The sequence below is a fragment of the Haliotis asinina genome, chromosome 15 (assembly GCF_037392515.1).
Source record: "Haliotis asinina isolate JCU_RB_2024 chromosome 15, JCU_Hal_asi_v2, whole genome shotgun sequence".
Classification (NCBI taxonomy): domain Eukaryota; kingdom Metazoa; phylum Mollusca; class Gastropoda; order Lepetellida; family Haliotidae; genus Haliotis; species Haliotis asinina.
This window is the reverse complement of record NC_090294.1, coordinates 17,557,572-17,577,408: the sequence shown is the minus strand read 5'-3', so window position 1 is coordinate 17,577,408 and position 19,837 is coordinate 17,557,572. Positions and strand designations below refer to the sequence as shown.

The following is a 19,837-nucleotide window of genomic DNA, read 5'->3' as shown; positions in this document are numbered from 1 at the left end:
TGAATCGAAAGGTCCGGGAAAGCTGTGACCCCCTTGCAGAAGCACGTTCCCCCAATAGAACAGCGTTTGACAACGTTTTCCGATACCCCCAGCAGTAATACACACACCGGTGACCAAAGACGGATCCGAAATCCGGACAAAACCAAGTAAATAAATCGCCCACAATATAAGCGAAAATTTTGGTCCGCAGCCAATACGCGTTGGTGGTGGTCATTATTTCCACGTATCAACCTCAGTCTTGACGCCCTGCAAAGACATGGTTCTTTGAGGAGAAGTAATTGGAATGAATGGATCAAAGACTTAATGTTTTATGAACGTATTATCTACATGTCTTTATGCTGTGGACGTTTACAGCTGTGGCCGTCAGTGCTGTGTCATTAGTGGTCAACTGCTGTGGACATAGTTCCTGTGATGTGAGTACAGTTACGTTTGATGTCCACCACGATAATGCCTTACATGCAAGTGGAGCCTTAGACGAAAATGAGCGGAAAGGGTGAAAGAACTTTGATCGGTTACTTTTGTATTTTTTAAAGATTCTGTAAACTAGTTATTGAACGACTGACAGCCTATATTGTATTAGCGTAAGGAAGCTTGAGTAAATGTGCACGTGACTGTACTGAGGGCGATTGTGACTGTGGGTGTGACTGTACTGAGGGTGATTGTGACTGTGGGTGTGACTGTACTGAGGGTGATTGTGACTGTGGGTGTGACTGTACTGAGGGTGATTGTGACTGTGGGTGTGACTGTACTGAGGGTGATTGTGACTGTGGGTGTGACTGTATTGAGGGTGATTGTGACTGTGTTTGTGACTGTATTGAAGGTGATTGTGACTGTGTTTGTGACTGTATTGAAGGTGATTGTGACTGTGGGTGTGACTGTATTGAAGGTGATTGTGACTGTGGGTGTGACTGTATTGAAGGTGATTGTGACTGTGTTTGTGACTGTATTGAGGGTGATTGTGACTGTGGGTGTGACTGTACTGAGGGTGATTGTGACTGTGGGTGTGACTGTACTGAGGGTGATTGTGACTGTGTTTGTGACTGTATTGAAGGCGATTGTGACTGTGGGTGTGACTGTACTGAGGGTGATTGTGACTGTGGGTGTGACTGTACTGAGGGTGATTGTGACTGTGGGTGTGACTGTACTGAGGGTGATTGTGACTGTGGGCGTGACTGTACTGAGGGTGATTGTGACTGTGGGTGTGACTGTATTGAGGGTGATTGTGACTGTGGGTGTGACTGTATTGAAGGTGATTGTAACTGGAGGCGTAATTGTGTGGGTGATAGAGGTTCGCATGAATGAATTTATTTTTCGCACAACAGCACTCTTCTCTCTGAACTGTGAAGATCCAGGTTAGAATTGGTCTTCAGTAACCATACTTGTCATCAGAGGTGACTGTAACACGATCGGGTGATCAGGCTCGCTGATTTGATTATCGCATGTCATATATATATCCATCGGTTTGTAACATCCATCAGTTCGTAACATCCAACTGTTCGTTACATCCATCACTTCGATAAACGCATCAGATAGTAATATCCAGCAGATCGTTATATCCATCAATTCGTTACATCCATCAGTTATGTACAGCCACCGGTTCGTTATATCATCAGTTCGTTATATCCATCAATTCGTTACATCGATCAGTTCGTTACATCCATAAGCTCGTTATATCCATCACTTCGTTATATCCATCAATTCGTTACATCCATCAGTTCGTTACATTCATCAGTTTGTTACAAGCATTCTGTTGTAAACGCAGTTTGCTATATTGGACGTTCGTTCAGTGGCAGTATCAGGAAAACACCAACCAGAAGTCATCAGGTCTCCTGTGAAGGCACTCACGTTCATGCCATCTGCTGACACAAATTAGCTCCAGCCAGCGTTCTGACACATCTGTAGTGGCCAATTACACCTTGTCCATCAGTCTGCAGCGTCAGCAACAACAATACACGTCGTCATCACATGGAGATAGCGTTGTTTATGTGGGCCACAGGAGATGTACACGGACATGTGAAATAATTGCGGTTTACGTATCTGGCACACCTGTGCAGAGTGAGTCCTGGCTTCATTTTACAATGCAATACACTGACTACAGACTGATACGAGGGCTGGTCAGAACGCTTTAAGCCTACATGACTTCTAGACTGGTGACATCAACTAATCTTAGGAGTGTTGTTGGACAGTGTTTTTCATCAGCATTTCCACTTATTTTACTGAAATAAATCAACTACAATGAAGTTCGAAAGCAACAGGTCCTTGGGGCAAACTCCAAGCATACTGGGGTACACATACAACGAGTACACCGTGAGAGATGTGGAGGGCTGGAGTTCTGATTTTACTTGACAATGCTTCATCTCATACCTCTCGATTGGCAAAGTCTGTGAGTGAGTGAGTGAGTGAGTGGGTGGGTGGGTGGGTGAGTGAGTTGATATTTTAGCAATATTCCAGCAAAATCACGGCGGGGGACATCAGAAAATGGGCTTCGAAATGACGAGCTCAGACCTGCTGTATACCCCAGTATGCTTCAAGGAACTGTTGGTTTCGAACTAGTTGATCTATCTGAGTAAAATAGCTGGAAATACTGATGAAGAAGAACACTGCCCAGCAACACTCCTAAGATTAGTTGGTGTCACTAGACTAGAACTTATGTTGGCTTAGAACTTTTTGACCAACCCTCGTATCTCGTCTTTGAACTGAAAATTGTTCACGGAAAAAAGTAACAGTTGATTAATTATCTTTTAAACATATATGAAGATAGCCAACAGGCATTTTTTCAGAATCTGCAGCGGAGTCACATTCAGATTGGAGTGGAAGGGAAAACAATGCGGTTTGCGGAGACAGGTTATCAGTTAAGAGCACCTGTCATACCAAATGACATTACAAATGGTACATGTTGTTTCCCATGTCTGGCACACGGTACAAAAGGGATTTAACAAGATTCCGATCAAACAGAAAGTTACATAGCCATTCAGTCAAAGTCGTTTTGAATACTTTAATAAACATCACTGGTGGGATTCCTAACCATTCCTTTATCAAAGGTCGAGGTCAAATAACATCAAAGAGGTGTTAATGTAGTTCCACCATGCCGACCTCCCCGTGACGGCGTTTCTTTACAAGTAGCCTCCCCATCCCTGACAGTTGCATCACGGCGACGAGATACTGTGTGCGCCTGTACAGTGTTGCTCTAACTCGATCTGACAGGGAAGGACGAAACACTATCAAATTAGATTTGTTTTGAATGTTTCGCATCATTGTTTGGTGTTTATGTATACAAAATTGCGCTTATTTAAATACTTCTCTTTAATCTATTAAGATTACAGGGGAATTAGACAGGGATAGTTGTTAAAATGTAGTCCAAGGGTTGAGTGAAGGATCTGATTGTGATTGAGAGCCCATTAGATAAAGTGCTGTGTCAGCGTTATCTTATTATATGACGATCTACTTCGGTGCTTTTCTCAAGGACACTTATACACACCGTTTAAACCGTTTAGTTTTGAACGTGGTCTAATAGAACCGCGATTTCAATAGTTATGAAAATCGATAATGATGTTGAGTTGATTGTGGTCTCCTAGCTTGAGCAGTATCGTAAAAGGAGGGCTTAACTCGAAGGGATCTCAGCACTATACCGTTATCCTAACGCGCCTTCTTCAATACAGTGAACTGTGGAAATACACTTGTCTCTTAGGCAATAATTAATAGTTTAAATGAAATTGCTAAAAAATGTAAATGTCAAAGAGAAATAAATGACCACTGTCCGCTTATCTGGACCTGCCTCTTTAAACGATAGAATTACTATATTCATTCCTTTATTCATTCATTGGTATAACATCAGTGCAGCCTTGGTGCAAGGTTAAGTTAAAACGTATTACCTGGTTTCGATGGTTCCTGAAACGAAACAGGCAAGAAATGGTTATTCACTAGTACCGCTTTTGAAACAATTGTTATAGATCAGTCTTGGACCTTGAAGAGGTATGTTGAATGTTTTAGTGCATAAAGTGTTCATGTTTTTGTTGCAAGGGTTTCTAACACTGAGTAAGTGGAGGGGTAGCCTAGTGGTTAAAGCTTTCATCGCCGAAGACGCAGGTTCGATTCTCCACATGGGTACAATGTGTGAAGCCCATTTCCGGTGTCACTGTGATGTTGCTGGAATATTGCTGAAGGCGGCGTAAAATGAAACTCACTCACTCACTCATTCGCCGCTGATAATGAGGAGATAAACCTAGCCGCGTTGATAAATCTGTAGAATCAACACCTGTCAGTTTTAATCTGGAACAGAGCCATATATCGATGTAGACTCTTTTTTTAGTGTATTTCGGGCAAAAACAAAACTGTGTATCTCACTGTATCGGTGTTCAGTTGACTTGTTCCAATGTACATTTTGATGCTTATTGAAAAATAAAACAATAAGTAAATCGGCCGGTTTAGTGGAAAATTATCAAAGCAAGTGATCCTATATATGCCACTGTTCCGGAGTACACTAGCAACTTTAAAGTTATTGCGACCGCTGTGTAGTAACCATGCATATATGTATCCATGGCAACTGATATTGAAACATTTACTACTTAGACACTCCATGTCATTACACTGACATTCCGTGTTTCAAGACAGTGGACTCGAATGATTAATGCGTTCGTCTGTCACGCCGAAAACGGGTTCGATTCCCCACATGGGTACAGAGGTTAAAGCTCATTTCTTGTGTCCCGCCGTAATATTTCTGAGAGACCATACACCCCATTCCTTTTCTGTGCCTTGGGACGCATACAAAAAATTAGGACATGTTCTTTCGTATTTCCTTTTGACCTGAAAATCTCCCAAACATGGATTATAATCGTTCTCGCAAAAACCAATGAAAACATTGACGACTTATCTCTGTACCGCGCGTCAGAGGAGTTTCCGAAATCGCGTATCAGTCGAGTTTAACCAGTTTGTGGCACAACCACCTGCTGCCTGCCCGGGAGTGTTGGAACTAAAATGACTGTAGTTGTATCTGACGCGAGATGTATGTATGTATGTCGGTGGACTGTAATGAGGTTTGACAGACACGACCAGCGGGTAACTGACCTTCACAGATCGGACATGTCTGAAACTGAGTGAGTGAGGATGTTTTCACGCCACTTTTGGCAAAACGACGACCCCACTGGAGAAACAAGTCAGTTTCACTACCACCATATATCTCCAGGCCACCCCCCCTCCGACGCACACACACGCACGCACGCACACACGCACGCACGCACGCACGCACGCACGCACACACACGCACACTTTTGTCCAACCTTAGCGAAAAAACTGTCGAAGTTCCCTCAGGTCAGGACAGCGTCTTTTCGTTTTCATTCATTTGTTTGTTTGGAGAAAAGGTATATTTTAGATATTTTAGGGACTAAGCATTAGACATCAGGCTCAGTGGCTTGTTCGATTAAGGCACAAGCAGAGGTTCACATGTCTGTGCAAGATATTCTGTAAAAAACGAAAGCAAAAATGTTAAGATCGATGTGATCTGAATAATGGACGACATTCCTCTTCACTTTAAGAAATTAATTAAAATAAAATGAGTACATAATTTTAGTCAAATGAAAAATGAAATGGGGATCTACTTTCACTTAGCACTTGTTGAACCTATTGAAACTTTTATTGGGGTCATTTAGTACGCAGAGACATAAAAGCACAAATGAGGATCTCGTTATTTTATAAACCCATTAAAGCTGAGACCTTGGAGAACGTATTAAACGCCAAACACTTCATAATTGTATTTCGTCATTATGACACTCACGACTACTCACAATGCATTTTGTCTTTACACCATTTAGATAAGGACGGGGTAATTGTACTGTCTGAAGGAATGTTCCAAGACAATTCATGTCTCAGTTGGTAATAATGCAATTAACACTGAGGGACCGACTCATCAGTGCTAATGTTGATTCCGAAGACAATCGCCACAATGGCCGTGAGAAATGACTCCCCAGTCGATACTTCGAGAGCGATAATTCCACCATTTCTCTCCTCTTTCCATTCCTGTGACGAGGCGGAATAGTTTCTGGAGAGGACTGGTGAAAATGTTCAAAGATCGGTCTTTGATCCCGCCAAAGAATTTAGGATAACGTAAACAGCTATCTCCTGCTTTGCGTGATGTCTTCATGCGCTGTTAACTGACCGCCATATTGATTCTCGCCAAATTACGTATGAAGTCCCGTCGAGCCGAGAAAATAAACAGAACTTACAAGATTCCAAACAAATAAAATCATCGCCTGTCATGGCGAACCGTTAAAACAATCATGATGCCCAATATAATATGAATGTTATAAACAAAAATCGCCATTACTGACAATGTTGAACCACAAATGTAAATAAATAATGCATTGAATAGTACTTGATCCTAGTACACAGAGGTGAAACAGCGATTGCACTTAACATTCATCACTCGTTCTACTGGTCTGGTTAGTAGGATATGAACTGCTTTCATGAAGGAAAAATGCTGTGAAACAAATTAGGGCAGATGTTATGTTGAAGTAGTTGCAGTTATAAGGGGACATGTGGGTCAAAGACTGAGCGTGTGTTTCCAGAGGATATTGCGAAGAGTTGTATTTCATAGGAGTCAGTTTCATAGATATGCGTTGGTGAGAACACTAGGGTTTGCCTACATCGTCATCTCTTTGAGATCCTCCAAATTCCGATCCGTGAAGGTCCCGAGGTAGAATAGGCCTTTAGCAACCCTGCTTGCCATAAAAGGCGACTATGCTTGTTGTAAGAGGCGACTAACGGGATAGGGTGGATTCGCTATACTCGCTGACTAGGTTGACACATGTCATCGGTTCTCAATTGCGCAGATATATGCTCATGTTGTTGATCACTGGATTGTCTGGTCCAGACTCGATTATTTACATACTCCGCCCATATAGCTGAAATATTGTTGGGTGCGGCGTAAAACGACACTCATCAATTAATGTTGCGATGTATATCTAATAACTCAAACATTCAGAACAAAATGATATAAAACACAATGATCGCGATGTTTCTGGAATTGCTATGTAAAGTATATTTCATACCCATGTTGGGTGTACGCTATGAATGAAACAGACAAAAAATAGTTGTCCGACGGTGATATTTCAAATGGTTTTGATTAGGGCAGAAGTTCGCAGTATCTCCGTGGCTCTTTTTCAGAGACGTTCTGATAACATTTGCAATGTTTAGGTCAAATCCAGTTTTCAGGTGTAAACTATTTTTCATAGGCGGTTTACTTATAAAAATAAACTCGGAAGCAATGCAAGCGGTTAGGTTTCAAGAAACAATTTTACACCTCAGTTTTAGAAACGACGTGGGAATGCCATTGTTTACTATAACATTATAGTCCAGTGTTTACTGTTTATTCAACTCTCTAATAACATTTATGCGTTACTAAGAAAAAACATTGTTTTCACATTGTATGAATTACATTGGAAATCTATAGTGGGCATATACATGTATTTGTATGCGTAAACACAAATGGGAAACATAAATTCATTGTTTTTGAAAAGAAAACACACTTTCAAGTGTAATGTCTGTTGTCGTTTAAGACAGATTCAAGAAATGTTCTGCAATATACTTTGAAAATTCCAAGCTTCACGCGGAGACTACGAGTATATGACCTCTGCTTCATGATATAGCAGGGAAATACGTGATGCAGTTAGGTGGCACAGTACCATTTGCGCAAGACCGGAAGCAAGGGATAGGCATGCGTGGTGTAGATAAACCTTCCAGACATCTAGGATTTATTGTACGTACGGCTCCATATAGCGACTCTATTATCTGAAGTACCACGTGTATTATGTGAAGGAATAGAAAGTTTATGGGGGAGAGGGTGATGAAAAGCATATTAGAATAAGCAGTGGATGGTTTTGTGGGTTGATATGACCTTGAAGACTGAGGCAGTGCGTCATCCAGTATACATGGACGTTCTCACTTTGGTGAATCCTTAAGCTGTGAATACAGTATGTTGGTGAATTTCACCAAATTTATTAACATGCTACCTATCAAGCAGTCATTTGAAAACTAAAAAACTACCATGGAACCCAGCCATTGGTCACCATGTCCAGTATGCTTACTGGGGACTGGCACCCGTGAAGATCTGCGTTAGAACTGGTCTTCAGTAATGAATGCTTGTCGTAAGAGGCGTCTTACGATCGCGATATCGGATGGTCGGGCTTCCTTACTTGGTTGACACATATCAACGTATCCCAAGTGAATAGATCGATGCTCATGATGTTAATCACTGGATTGTCTGGCCCAGACTCACCTATTTACAGAGCGCTGCCTAATAGCGGGAATATTGCCGAGTGTGGCGTTAAAACATCAAACTAGTGACTGATTTGATGATATGTTCAGAATAGGGTGAGTGAGTGAATTTATTTTTACAGCGCTTTTAACAATATTTCAGCAGTGAGACGGCGGAGGACACCAGACATGGGCTTAACACAATGTACCCATGTGAGGAATCGAACCCGGGACTTCAGCATGACGGCGAACAGTTTAACCTCTAGGGTACCCCACGCCCCACAGAATACTGATTCCACTGAGATAGTTACATTGACTTGACGTCTGTGACTTCATACCTACATACACTGTTCAAAACATCGTCACGTAAAACTCACTCACTGACCCCTGTTTGGCATCCGTGTGAGTCGTAATTCCCTTCACTATGACTGAGTCAGGGCCACCCATATCTCTGACAGGAGCGTTCTGTTGCACGAATAATCCCTGGTCAATTGATATCAGTAGTGATGTCTGCGACGGAGAGACCTAACTGATACGTCTTCTATTGCTCGTACACGTGCTGTTGATTTGCAAATGTGATACACAAGAATAACATTGCAGTTACTCAACGGATGGTACTCAATGTGAAGAATCTCAAGCTTCAGTTACGATGACACAGAGATGATAATACCCCAAAAACATGAAACACTCCGACATTTTTGTTTTAAATCCATACGTTTATTTCTAGTTTGCCATTGTCTGTAACAGAGAGTTGTTGGAGTAGCCCCGTAGACTCGTAGGTGTCCTCCGACTTGCTATATTGCTCAGGGAAATTGCTCAAAGAGGTGTAAAACCTAATTCACTCACTCACCGTCTGTAAGACATAACCATACACTGCCACCTTACACTAGCAGAATGTTACCAAAAGATAAGAATCAATTGCACAAACACAATTTAATTTCTTGCTGTGTCAGTAACAGCCTTAAATGTGCCTATTTTGAAAATGCGCTGCAATGGAACAGTTTTGAACTGTAGTCCCAAACCACGCTTATATCCAATACACTTTCGAAAATACGAGTGTGCGAGTGAGTTTATTTTTACGCCGCTTTTTAGCAATATTCCTGCAATATCACGGTGGGGACACCAGAAAATGAGCTTCACACGTTGTATCCATGTGGGGAATCGAACCCGGGTCTTCAGCGTGACGAGCGAACGCTTTAACCGTCAGACTACTCCCACCGCCCTTTTGAATATACGAACTGATGGAAATAACGAAATATGCTTTTTTAAATTAGTATTATTATATTTAAAATTTTATTATTATTTTTATTGTCCAGGCCACTTATTGGATACTTTAGTAGAAATACACATAACGAACTACGGCTACACCGAACTGTATATATGTCTATTCTGTGGTGACAGAAACGGACATTTAAAACCGGAACTACTTTTGACGCCATTACTCACAACTAACAAGTACCACATTTACTATCCTGTAATCCGGCGTTTACCGTTACGTTGTCCTATAAGCCCTGGATTGACGGGACGACCCGACGTATCCATACAATCACCCCCAAGAGATTATCGAGGTTTGACCCCGGGGTGAGAAGCTACCGCAGTAACAAGCAGGGGATGCGTGATGAAGTTCGGGGTCACCATCCTCATTAGACTTGAAAGATTACCACTTTGTTTGGGTCATGTCCACAATGGTGGAAAACAGAGATTTGTAATAGACGTGACGCAACGCAATACAACGCCACCTAGCGGCTGTATCGTAAATCAGAGATAGTCGACCCTCAGGTATGCGTAGCAGGGCCATCTGGTCGGTTGATGTGTGGGGTCGGAGGTTTAGCTGGTCGTCTTGTTATGCACTGGACGAACCTTCCCTTGATATTACTGTCTGTAGACGGAACCCGGCCGTGGTCTTTGTCAGTAGCGCAGAAATGCGAAAGATTCTGCTCAATTTCATGAAAACTTTCAGCAAATTACACTTAAGACGTAAACTTAACAAAATAGCAATCTTGTCTGAGTTTTCATTTGTTAATCGATATTCATTAATATTCACGTACTAGTAATTGTCGAAGACACATCGCCAGGTTAAAGAACAGAAACGTTTCGCATTATTTTAAAATAGTAACAATAGTGTCGACAGTGTCTGTTTCGAACTGTGCTCTGTATTTCTGTGTACCTTGTTAGGTTGGTTGGTTGGTTGGGTTGGTTTGTTGTTTAACGCCACACTTCAACTGCATGGTGACAGTCTGTAAATGTTTCAGTGTGGACCAGGCAATCCAGTGATTATCAGACCCTACTAACACCCTATTATGTATTTCATCAAGCTTTTTCACTAAGATTTCATTAATTGTAAATGGAGGTATAAAAGCAAAAATCATATTTAAGTGTTCTTTTCTCCTTTGGGATGGTGTGTCGGAGGTGGACACACCTACCATTTTCTCGAACGCCTGGAATCAAAGGCGGCGGGGTAGCCCGTCACACCAAAAACCCGGGTTCGATTCCCGACATGGGTACATAGTGTGAAGCCCATTTCTGGTGTCCCCGTTGTGATATTGCTGGAAAACACAACTGACTCACTAACTCACTGGATTCACCATCACTGATTTTCCGTAAAATCTTCATTCAAGTTCCATCACTGTTATGCCATATGCAATCAAAGGAAGCTGTTTCGTAGGATATTCGAGGTCAAACTCTGGCGTTGACGTCCTATATTAATTTGGAAATGTTTCATGATGGTTCTGTGTCACGTGTTGAAACAATTTGGATTCGTCTCTGACAGCTTTAGGTTGGACGTCACATGAATCATGAATGTCGTAACCAGAATGAGCTGGCAACCATTATAGAGGATTAAGGCTGGAGGGCAGCACATGGCGAATTTCGTGATAATATAAAAGGGTCAAGACAGTACACCGTGAGAAATGAGGACTGAATATTAAAAGTGGAGGCACGCGTTAATTTATGAGAATGTCTTGCATGTTGGGGAGATTTTTTAAAGGTATAGTTTACATTCAGTGTGTAGACGAACACGTCTGTATTGCTGTGTATGAAATGCGTGAGAATAACACTGGGTCATGTCATACTGTATTCTACCTGAGCCCCCTCTGTCTTTGTTATTTGAAGACCTACATACGACCACCTAGAATAGGTCTTCAGCAACCCATGCTTGCCATAAAAGGCGACTATGCTTGTCGTAAGAGGCGACTAACGGGATCGGGTTGTCAGACTCGTTGACTAGGTTGACACATGTCATCGATTCCCAACTGCGCAGATCGGTGTTCATGTTGTTGATCACTGGATTGTCTGGTCCAAACTCGATTTTTTTACAGCTGGAATACAGCTGGAATATTTCTGGATGCGGCGTAAAAGTAAGCTCCCTCCTTCACTCACTCACCCACATACGACTTTAAAGACTGCCGCTTAGTCTCTGAATATATCATTTTGATTGTAACAAATAAACCCATTTGAATTTAAATGGGGCCGCAGGGAGATGCGCGATTCAGAACCTGAGGAAATTTAGACTTGCTGCGTTTAGGGCTTTAACATTGCAGAGGGAAACTTGTCAGGGACTGTGAGACAAACTACATTGGAGGAGGGGCTAGGTAATACGCAAAATAATGTAGTTGAGGCACTACGAGACAGACTACATCGCAGGTGAAGGGCGATGCGGTAGGGAAAATAATGTTTTGCAGGAACTGTGCGACAGACTAACGACCTACAGCTCCTGTAACAACGTCAACTACATCACACGACGTCACAGCGAGCCTAAGGCCACCAGAACCTCCCCCTGCACAATCGTTCTAAATTGAAGCAACACACATGAGCAGGTCTACATCTGCATTCATTGTTTCTACCATCAACACACAGCTGCTGTGAAACTTCACAAGGTCATTCCGAACTTGAATCATGTGTGTTCTGCTCCAAAAACATATCTGTTTCTGTGTAGGAAGTCATGGGAGACATTACGTAACGTATATACGTGATTCCTTACCGAGGCGAAACACAAAATACTCCAAATGTTTTGCCGCCTTGCTTGATTCCAGCTGCACCAAACACGTGCAATGTCGTGAACACATGTCGTCTGCTGCACCATACGAGCAGATACACCGCTTAACCGTCAATTTCAGCAAGTAATTTTGTCTTAAACAGCAACAAATAACGATATCTTAGCAGATACGTTGAGGCCGGGTGATACCGCCTGGGGTTGGGGAACACAATGAGAAACAGCTGGTATGAAATGAATTGGAAAACTTGACTCGGTGTGAGGTTCGTTCACATGAACGTGTGTTGTTAGGGGGACAGTATGTACGCACCCGGATGTTATGTAACGATACTGTTACCTCACACGTGTGCAAGAGGAAGCTAACGTATGGTTTTCTCGAGTGATGAAAACAGAACGTTTAAGATATCAGGAAAGGGTGTACGCAGTGAATATTTTTTCAGATTCTGTCTTGCTTGAAAAAATGTTGTGACGGAAAGATTTAGGCAATAATACATTAGACCCGGGATTAATCAGCACAATTGTGGTCTCAATTAACATCTGCGTGTTAGGGTAATGTCAAGGTTTTGCGAGGGACGAATCAGTTGAGATGATGAATTGATGAAGAGCAGAGTGTGTTGAAGAAATGAACAGTTGTCAAATTAGTCGGACAGCAACTGTGGTAAATCCTTTACAGAACCCAAAACGAACCTCTTGCTGGTCCCCCTCAAAGATCTGTTCCCCATTTCCAGTTCTGTCTTGAGCCTGATCCACATACCTAATGGCATGTGGGAAAGTAATACGTTAATGTTAACGTCTGTCTTAGCACTAAGAGAGCTTCTGAACTCAGAAATGGTCCGTCTTTGTAAACTGGGTACTTATGATGTAGACTGATCAATCTGAATGAATTAACAAAAGTGCAAAAGTGCGAATAACATGACATAAAATTTGATAAACTTGCCATGCCTTCGCATGCAGTTATGACGAGAGCCAATGATTGTGAACGAAAACGTTCACGGTTTCTCGGAAACCTTGTTTCTTCACTGTCTGAATAAATTCATGAATGCATGTTGATTCTATATCAGAATCTCAGAACAGCTTTTACTTTAAACAAACAGTGAGTTAGATAATGGTACGGGTTTGGAATGAGCCGTGTATAAGGAATGTCGGTCGGTCTCTCTTGGGGTAAGATATTCGGAGGCCACATACTACTTCAGAAACACGGGGCAATATACTAATGATTACAGTCAAACGCCATTGTCTTGAATTTTGATGTGTCGTTACTGTTATCTCGAATATATAACTGTGTCCCTGCGTTTTCCTTAGTCAATTGGCGGTTGTCTCGAATCTCGGATAATTTGAGCTAATTACCAAGGTCCTTTCAACTTCAACGTAAACGGGTTTTACCGTAACTGCATTGTATTAGCCTTTATCAAGATGTATTGCTGCCAGGTGAGTTAGTAAGTTTAGTTTTACGCCGTACTCTGCAATTCGACTTTGCGGTGGCGGTCTGTGAATAATCGAGGGCCAGACAATCCAGTGATCAACATTATGAACATCGAACAATGCATCTGGGATACGATGACATGAATCAACCAGGTCAGCAAGCCTGACCACCCGATCCCGTTATTTGTATCTTACGGCAAGCATGGGTTACTTAAGACCAATTCTATCTCGGATCTTGTAGGATGCTGACGAATGCAGAAAGAGAACTCCAGCGTGTGCAGTATTTAGGCCATATCTCACCGTAATTGATTTTCTTGCTTTTCGCATGAATCTTGTATCAACAGAACAAGTTTATTCCAGGCATTTTAATTCCAGTCGAAGTGCCAAAAGGTCGCAAGTGCCAGATAAACTGTTAAATGTACCTTTATTACATCACATAATTCAAAACTGCAAGAGAACTTGTTTATCAGGTCTAAATTTCTCCGATTATCTAGTGTTAACGTCAAACTGGGGATGGAAATTCTGTGAATGAATCAGCCTGGGTCTCTGCGTCTGTTGCGCCTGCGCTTCGCTCCGACTCAGCGTCGGGGGCCTACTGCAGACCCAGGGAGCCAAGCTGTGAATGAATAACTGAAAATCAGTGATGACGACAGGTGTTCGCCATATCGCAAAATTTTCTAGTCGACAAAGATATTATAGTTCATATATAGATAGGTGAAAGGCAGGTGAACAAGGGTAAGATTGCGTTAGAGCCTACGTCATTTTAGCGCCAATTTGTCCTTTAGTTATGACGTGGCGTAACATCCCAGAATGCCACAGGGCTTAGACAGGAAATAGATTATCATGTCATCAGTTACATAGCTGTCTGTCTCGATAATGCAAATAGTCTACAAACCTGAAACACCGTCAACTGCTACTTTTAACTGTGAGTAGCTGTACGTTTACGAAGCCTTTAGCAAGTTTCCAACAAAACGTAATTTAAAGAAAACCGATAGGGACATCAGAAATGCGCTTCACGGACAGCAGGGAATCAAACCCGCGTTTTAGCATTATTAGCGAAGACTTTATGCACTCGGCTATACCACCGGCCTAATTAAAGCAGTGTAAATGTACGTCAAGGAGTTATGCTTCTTTCTAATGCGGATAATTTGCAGTTTTCGAGACCTGTAAGTCAATAGGAGATACTCGTGTATGTCAAGGGAGGGTGTACACTTGGTAAAAGGTCTTTTCCTATTCGAACAAGATAAGTCGCTCTTTAATGAGTAGCTCATCAATAATTTCCTAAGTTCAAATGTATTATATGTCAAAATAAACTTTCAACAATAGCGATAAAAGTTATCACGGAGAGGTATCAATTGCTGCAATTATTTTAGGGTGTAAATGTGTAATTGTATACATTGAACAGCGATACACTCGCAACGGTTAGGTTTAATACCTTCACACAAGCCTTCCTTTAGAAGTATAAGTGTATATAAATACTTAAGAGGAGATTCGGAATTAAAGAAGTGTTTATTTCCTATGCCTGACACGCACAAGAGAGGTCACGTCTTGCAGAGGTGTGACCAACGTGTTAGCGCCACAGTCAGAACTATTTGTCTTCTGAACTTTTGAACCGGGTGTAGTAATCTACCATGTAAGAACCAGCTTCTGCACTCAATATACGGCATTGTGTCTTTCCGCTTTGACCGCAGATCCGTTAAAATGTCCGTGACCGTTGTGTATAATAAGATGGTTGAGTCAGAGCTGGAGACTGTATGCGTCCATATTGACCACTGTGAGGGTGACCTTTCGCGACAAACGTCTTTTGGTCGATAATACGGGCATATATAATGATTTTGTTTAATTCGAGGAGTGAATAGTTTTCATTGCAAGTTCATCTTCGAGAAACCGCCATAGACTAACACTTAATCTTTGAATAGATATAGTTTTGATAGAAACAAATAATTCTTTGGAAATTGAAATGGACCCGCAGTGAGATTGGAGATTCAGAGACTTGCCACATTTTCTAGACTTGCATGGGCTTTCTTGGATATATTTGCTTCAGGGTCTGTACGACCCTGACAGACAGACTGAGGACAGTGGTAGATAACACAGTGGATCTCTCTAAAGTATCCGTAGGTACCATATTCTTGGTTTATTCATTTGTTTATGTTTACATGTAGTGTGTTTAATGGGGGAAAAGGTGACTTAGAATATTTGCCAAAAAACATTGATTAAAAGGGCACCATAATTGTTTTTACATTATTTACGGAATTTTTCGAAATAGTAAACATGTTAAAAGACTGTCGTTTTGTTTAATGGATGAGAAGAAAATATCGGTACAAATATTTTAGGTCACCACTATGAGTGTGTATGATGAGATATGACATTATCAATTTGATATTAGTCAAACGCTAATGGAGTCCAAAAACTATACAGGTGATAGATTTGATATCAGCTAAAATGATGCAGTACAGACTTTTATGAATATTCAACGTGAACTGAAATCAGTGGCTATGCTCATGTTAAAACCTTTCCATGGTAGGACTATGTAAATAGAAAGCATATGAAAAACAACGATAGTGTCTTGACTCTGTTTATCAACTGTTAGATAACTATACATCCTAGCTCTAATAGATGTCTGTCTTCCATACTCTAGCATTGGTTTGGGATTCACTCCGAATTTACATGGCATTCTGTAAATAAGCATGTAATTGTTTTAAGTGAAAAAAACTGTGTTTGTTTGACTAATGCTAGTCTAATTTGATGCTGGTAGGCAAACAAAATGACAGATTTGATTGAACTGAATTGTCATAATGGTGATTCCTGTTAGAACTGGTCTTCAGTCACAAGCGACAAACAGAATCGGGTGGTCAGGCTCTCAGACTTGGTTGACACATGTCATCGTAACCCTACAACTTAGATCGATGCTCATGATATTGATCACTGTATTGTCTGGTCTAGATATTTGTACAGACCTCCGTTGCTGGGATGTTGCCGGACGCGGCGTAAAACAAAACTCATACATAATGGTTGTGTCCCTTTAACGGGTGATCTTCTGAAAGACGCAATGCCATCACAATCCCAGTAAAGCTGTGAAGTTAGTGTACTTTCCTGCTGTGACCTCAACATGCGCAACTTAGGTCATATCCTGGATTTTCACCCGTGAAGGTCCCGGGGTGGAATATGTCTTCAGCAACCCACGCTTGCCATAAACGGTGACTATGCTTGTCGTTATAAGAGGCGACTAAAAGGATCGGGTGGTCAGGCTTGCTGACTTGGTTGACACATGTCATCGGTTCCCAATTGCGCAGATCGGTGTTCATGTTGGTGATCTCTGGATTGTCTGGTCCAGACTCGATTATTTACAGACCGCCGCCATAAAGCTGGAATATTGCTGAGTGCGGCGTAAAACTAAACTCACTCTCTCACTCCTGGATTTTCCTATATTTATGCATGGAACCATACTCCCACGGATGGTGTAACAGGATGTATCAGCGAATTGGGAGCGGCAGAAAAAAATATATTATCAGCTTGAACCATAAAGTGTGTTGTTTCAGGTGCAGTACATACACTGAATAATTATTTAATTAAACTTGAAGCAAACATTTAATATTCAAACATATGTGCATGAATCTAGAGTATGAGGCGATCATTGCTGGGTGATAGTTAAAAGCAGTTCTGAAAACAGCCGAAACCTGGCCCAAATACACAGTTCACAATTCAAACAGGTTTCTAACACTCCGCGACGTGGGCGCACTGTCCCCGAATTGTGTGTAAAACCGCGCCGAGAAGGGTGGGGAAGGGGGGAAAATTGATTACTAAGTGTCACTCTCTAAACAAAAATGTATTGATTTACATAAATTAGGCCGTACGTGTTGGGCAGGGATGTTCCTTTCGTCCTGCCCAGTGCCCGGTATGTTTGATTTTTCTTGTAGGGTTGGTGACAACAGCAACAGCGATGACAGCCCGTTTCGGAAGCAAACACTCGTATACGCGGAGACAACAACTGCGTTGAAAGTTATGTTTGTAAGCAAATAATGAAAAAAACTAAGAAACAAAGACTACCGTTCTGACGCATGTATCTTTGTTTGCTACTGCTACTGCTATTGCTGTTGCTACTGCAACTACTACTACTACTACTACTACTACTACTACTACTACTACAGCTGCTGCTGCTGCAACTGCTTCTACAACTGTTGTTGCTGCTACTACTACTGTTTTACTGCTACTACAACTACTGCTGCTGCTACTACTACTGCTGCTGCTGCGCCTACTGCTACTGCAACGACTGCTGCTAAAACAACTGCTACTGCAACTACTACTGCTACTGTTACTGTTACTGCACCCACTACTACAACTATTGCTGCTACTACTGCTGCTGCTGCTACCGCTACTGCAACGACTGCTGCTAAAACAACTGCTACGACATCTGCTTCTGCTACGACTGTTGCTTCTGCTACTGCTAATAAAACTACTCAACTAAGTCCTAAGCACACATCTTTAGGTTCGTCCACAGCTTAAAAATATGTAATATTATTTCAACTATCTGGCGATTGTTTGTAATATAGATTCTGGCCCAGACAATTTAACGACGCATGTGCATGGACTTACGCATTTGGGGTACGATGACGTGTGTCAAGCAAGTCAGCGAACCTGATCACCTGATCCCAATAGTAGATCGACAAACATAAGCGATGGTATTGTTGAAGAACAACCCTGGATCTTCGATGCCCCCGGAGACTAATCGTACGTAAAAAGTACGTCAAAAAAGTATTTAAAAAAACAAAAGACAAAAAAACCCAACAAAACCCACAACCCCCACCCCACCCCCACCCCCCAAAAAACAACAACAAAAAACAATAAAAAAAAAACCCAACCAAACAAAAAAACCCAAAAAAACAAATCAACCCCCCCCCCCCCAAAAAAAAAAACAAAACAAAAAAACAAACAAAAAAAAACAAAACAAAAAACAACAACAAAAACACAAAAAACAAAACAAAAAACCCAAAAAAAAACAACCAAACAAAAAACCCAAAACAAACAAAAAACAAAACAACAACAAAAACACAACAACAAAAACAAGGGACAACCCAATACTGTAGGCCCTGAAGCAAATACATCACATGATTAAATATATCCCATCCCATGTAGCATTTTTCAAAATACTTATGATTACTTCGGAGACCTCATAGTCCTATTAAGCACATTTTATTAATATATTTCAGAAATGTTTGTGTTCATGAAATAAGTTCAGTTCAGAAATTAGATGCTAGCGTAGCTGAGGGAATTAAATGTTAGAAAAAAATATGAGATGGTCCCTGCAGGTTTCCGTTCCAACGCTGACGTTGCTTCCTCCATTAAAACTACAGCAAAAGCCGGTGTTAGCAAGCCCATGCTAAATGCGATAATAAACAAAGCCAATGTAGTTGTGTGCGCCAGCAATCTATGCAAACGTAAGCGAAGACAACATGGAATTTTGTTCACACGTGAAACGCAACAAATTTACGTGCTTTGGCGTAATGGCGTATAAACGTAGCTGAACGCAGTTATCCAAAACATCCGGGTCACGTCGCCATGTTGGTAGAGCGCATGCCTCATGGATGCGGGGCGCGGGCAGAGATGGCGGGACGTCCACACATGGCAGACATCTTGTTTTGCTGTCTCCTGCAACATCACTTATGTAACATGCGCTTAAAATTAACAAATATGTGTTGTTGGGAGTTTGTGGTGGTTTGCCTGACGGGGGTGAATGAAGCATCGCAAGCGAAGAACGGGTCTGGAGATTAACCCTTTCTAGCGCAAGTAACGTTACGATGTGAAAGCTCCAGTACTGCTGATTCAGCTTCCAGCAACGGAAACAAACAAAACTTGTTTTGGAATGCTGTGGGTCTAATGAAAGAATCGTTCTTTTTCAAGTTAATGATCAAAACAACAGTTGGACATATCTTAACCGCGGGGTTCATGCAGTACACACAGTTACTCAGAGACCTGTCGTTCCACAGTCCACGCTAATGGACCACAATACATACGCACCCAAAGAGAGCGAGTTAGTGTGATTAGTTTTGCGCCACACGCAGCAATATCCCAACTATGTGGTCCGTAAATAATCGAGGCTGGACAAAAACAAGCTAGTGATCAACAGCATGAACATCAGTCTACTCAATTGGGAACCGATGACATGTATAAGCCAAGTCA

At 41.6% G+C, this 19,837-nt stretch overlaps 1 protein-coding gene across 1 annotated transcript; it reads right to left on the bottom strand.

Annotated features, from left to right (window-relative positions):
* Positions 1-576: 576 nt before the first annotated feature.
* On the bottom strand, positions 577-1,296 carry LOC137264902 (uncharacterized). The gene has a single exon (XM_067800260.1). It carries the CDS (start codon positions 1,294-1,296, stop codon positions 577-579), a length of 720 nt encoding a protein of 239 aa, XP_067656361.1.
* Between the last annotated feature and the right edge of the window lie 18,541 nt (positions 1,297-19,837).

Bases quoted from the DNA above. Each gene is read 5' to 3' on its own strand.
- LOC137264902 (XM_067800260.1), bottom strand. From the start codon at position 1,296: ATGCGAACCTCTATCACCCACACAATTACGCCTCCAGTTACAATCACC.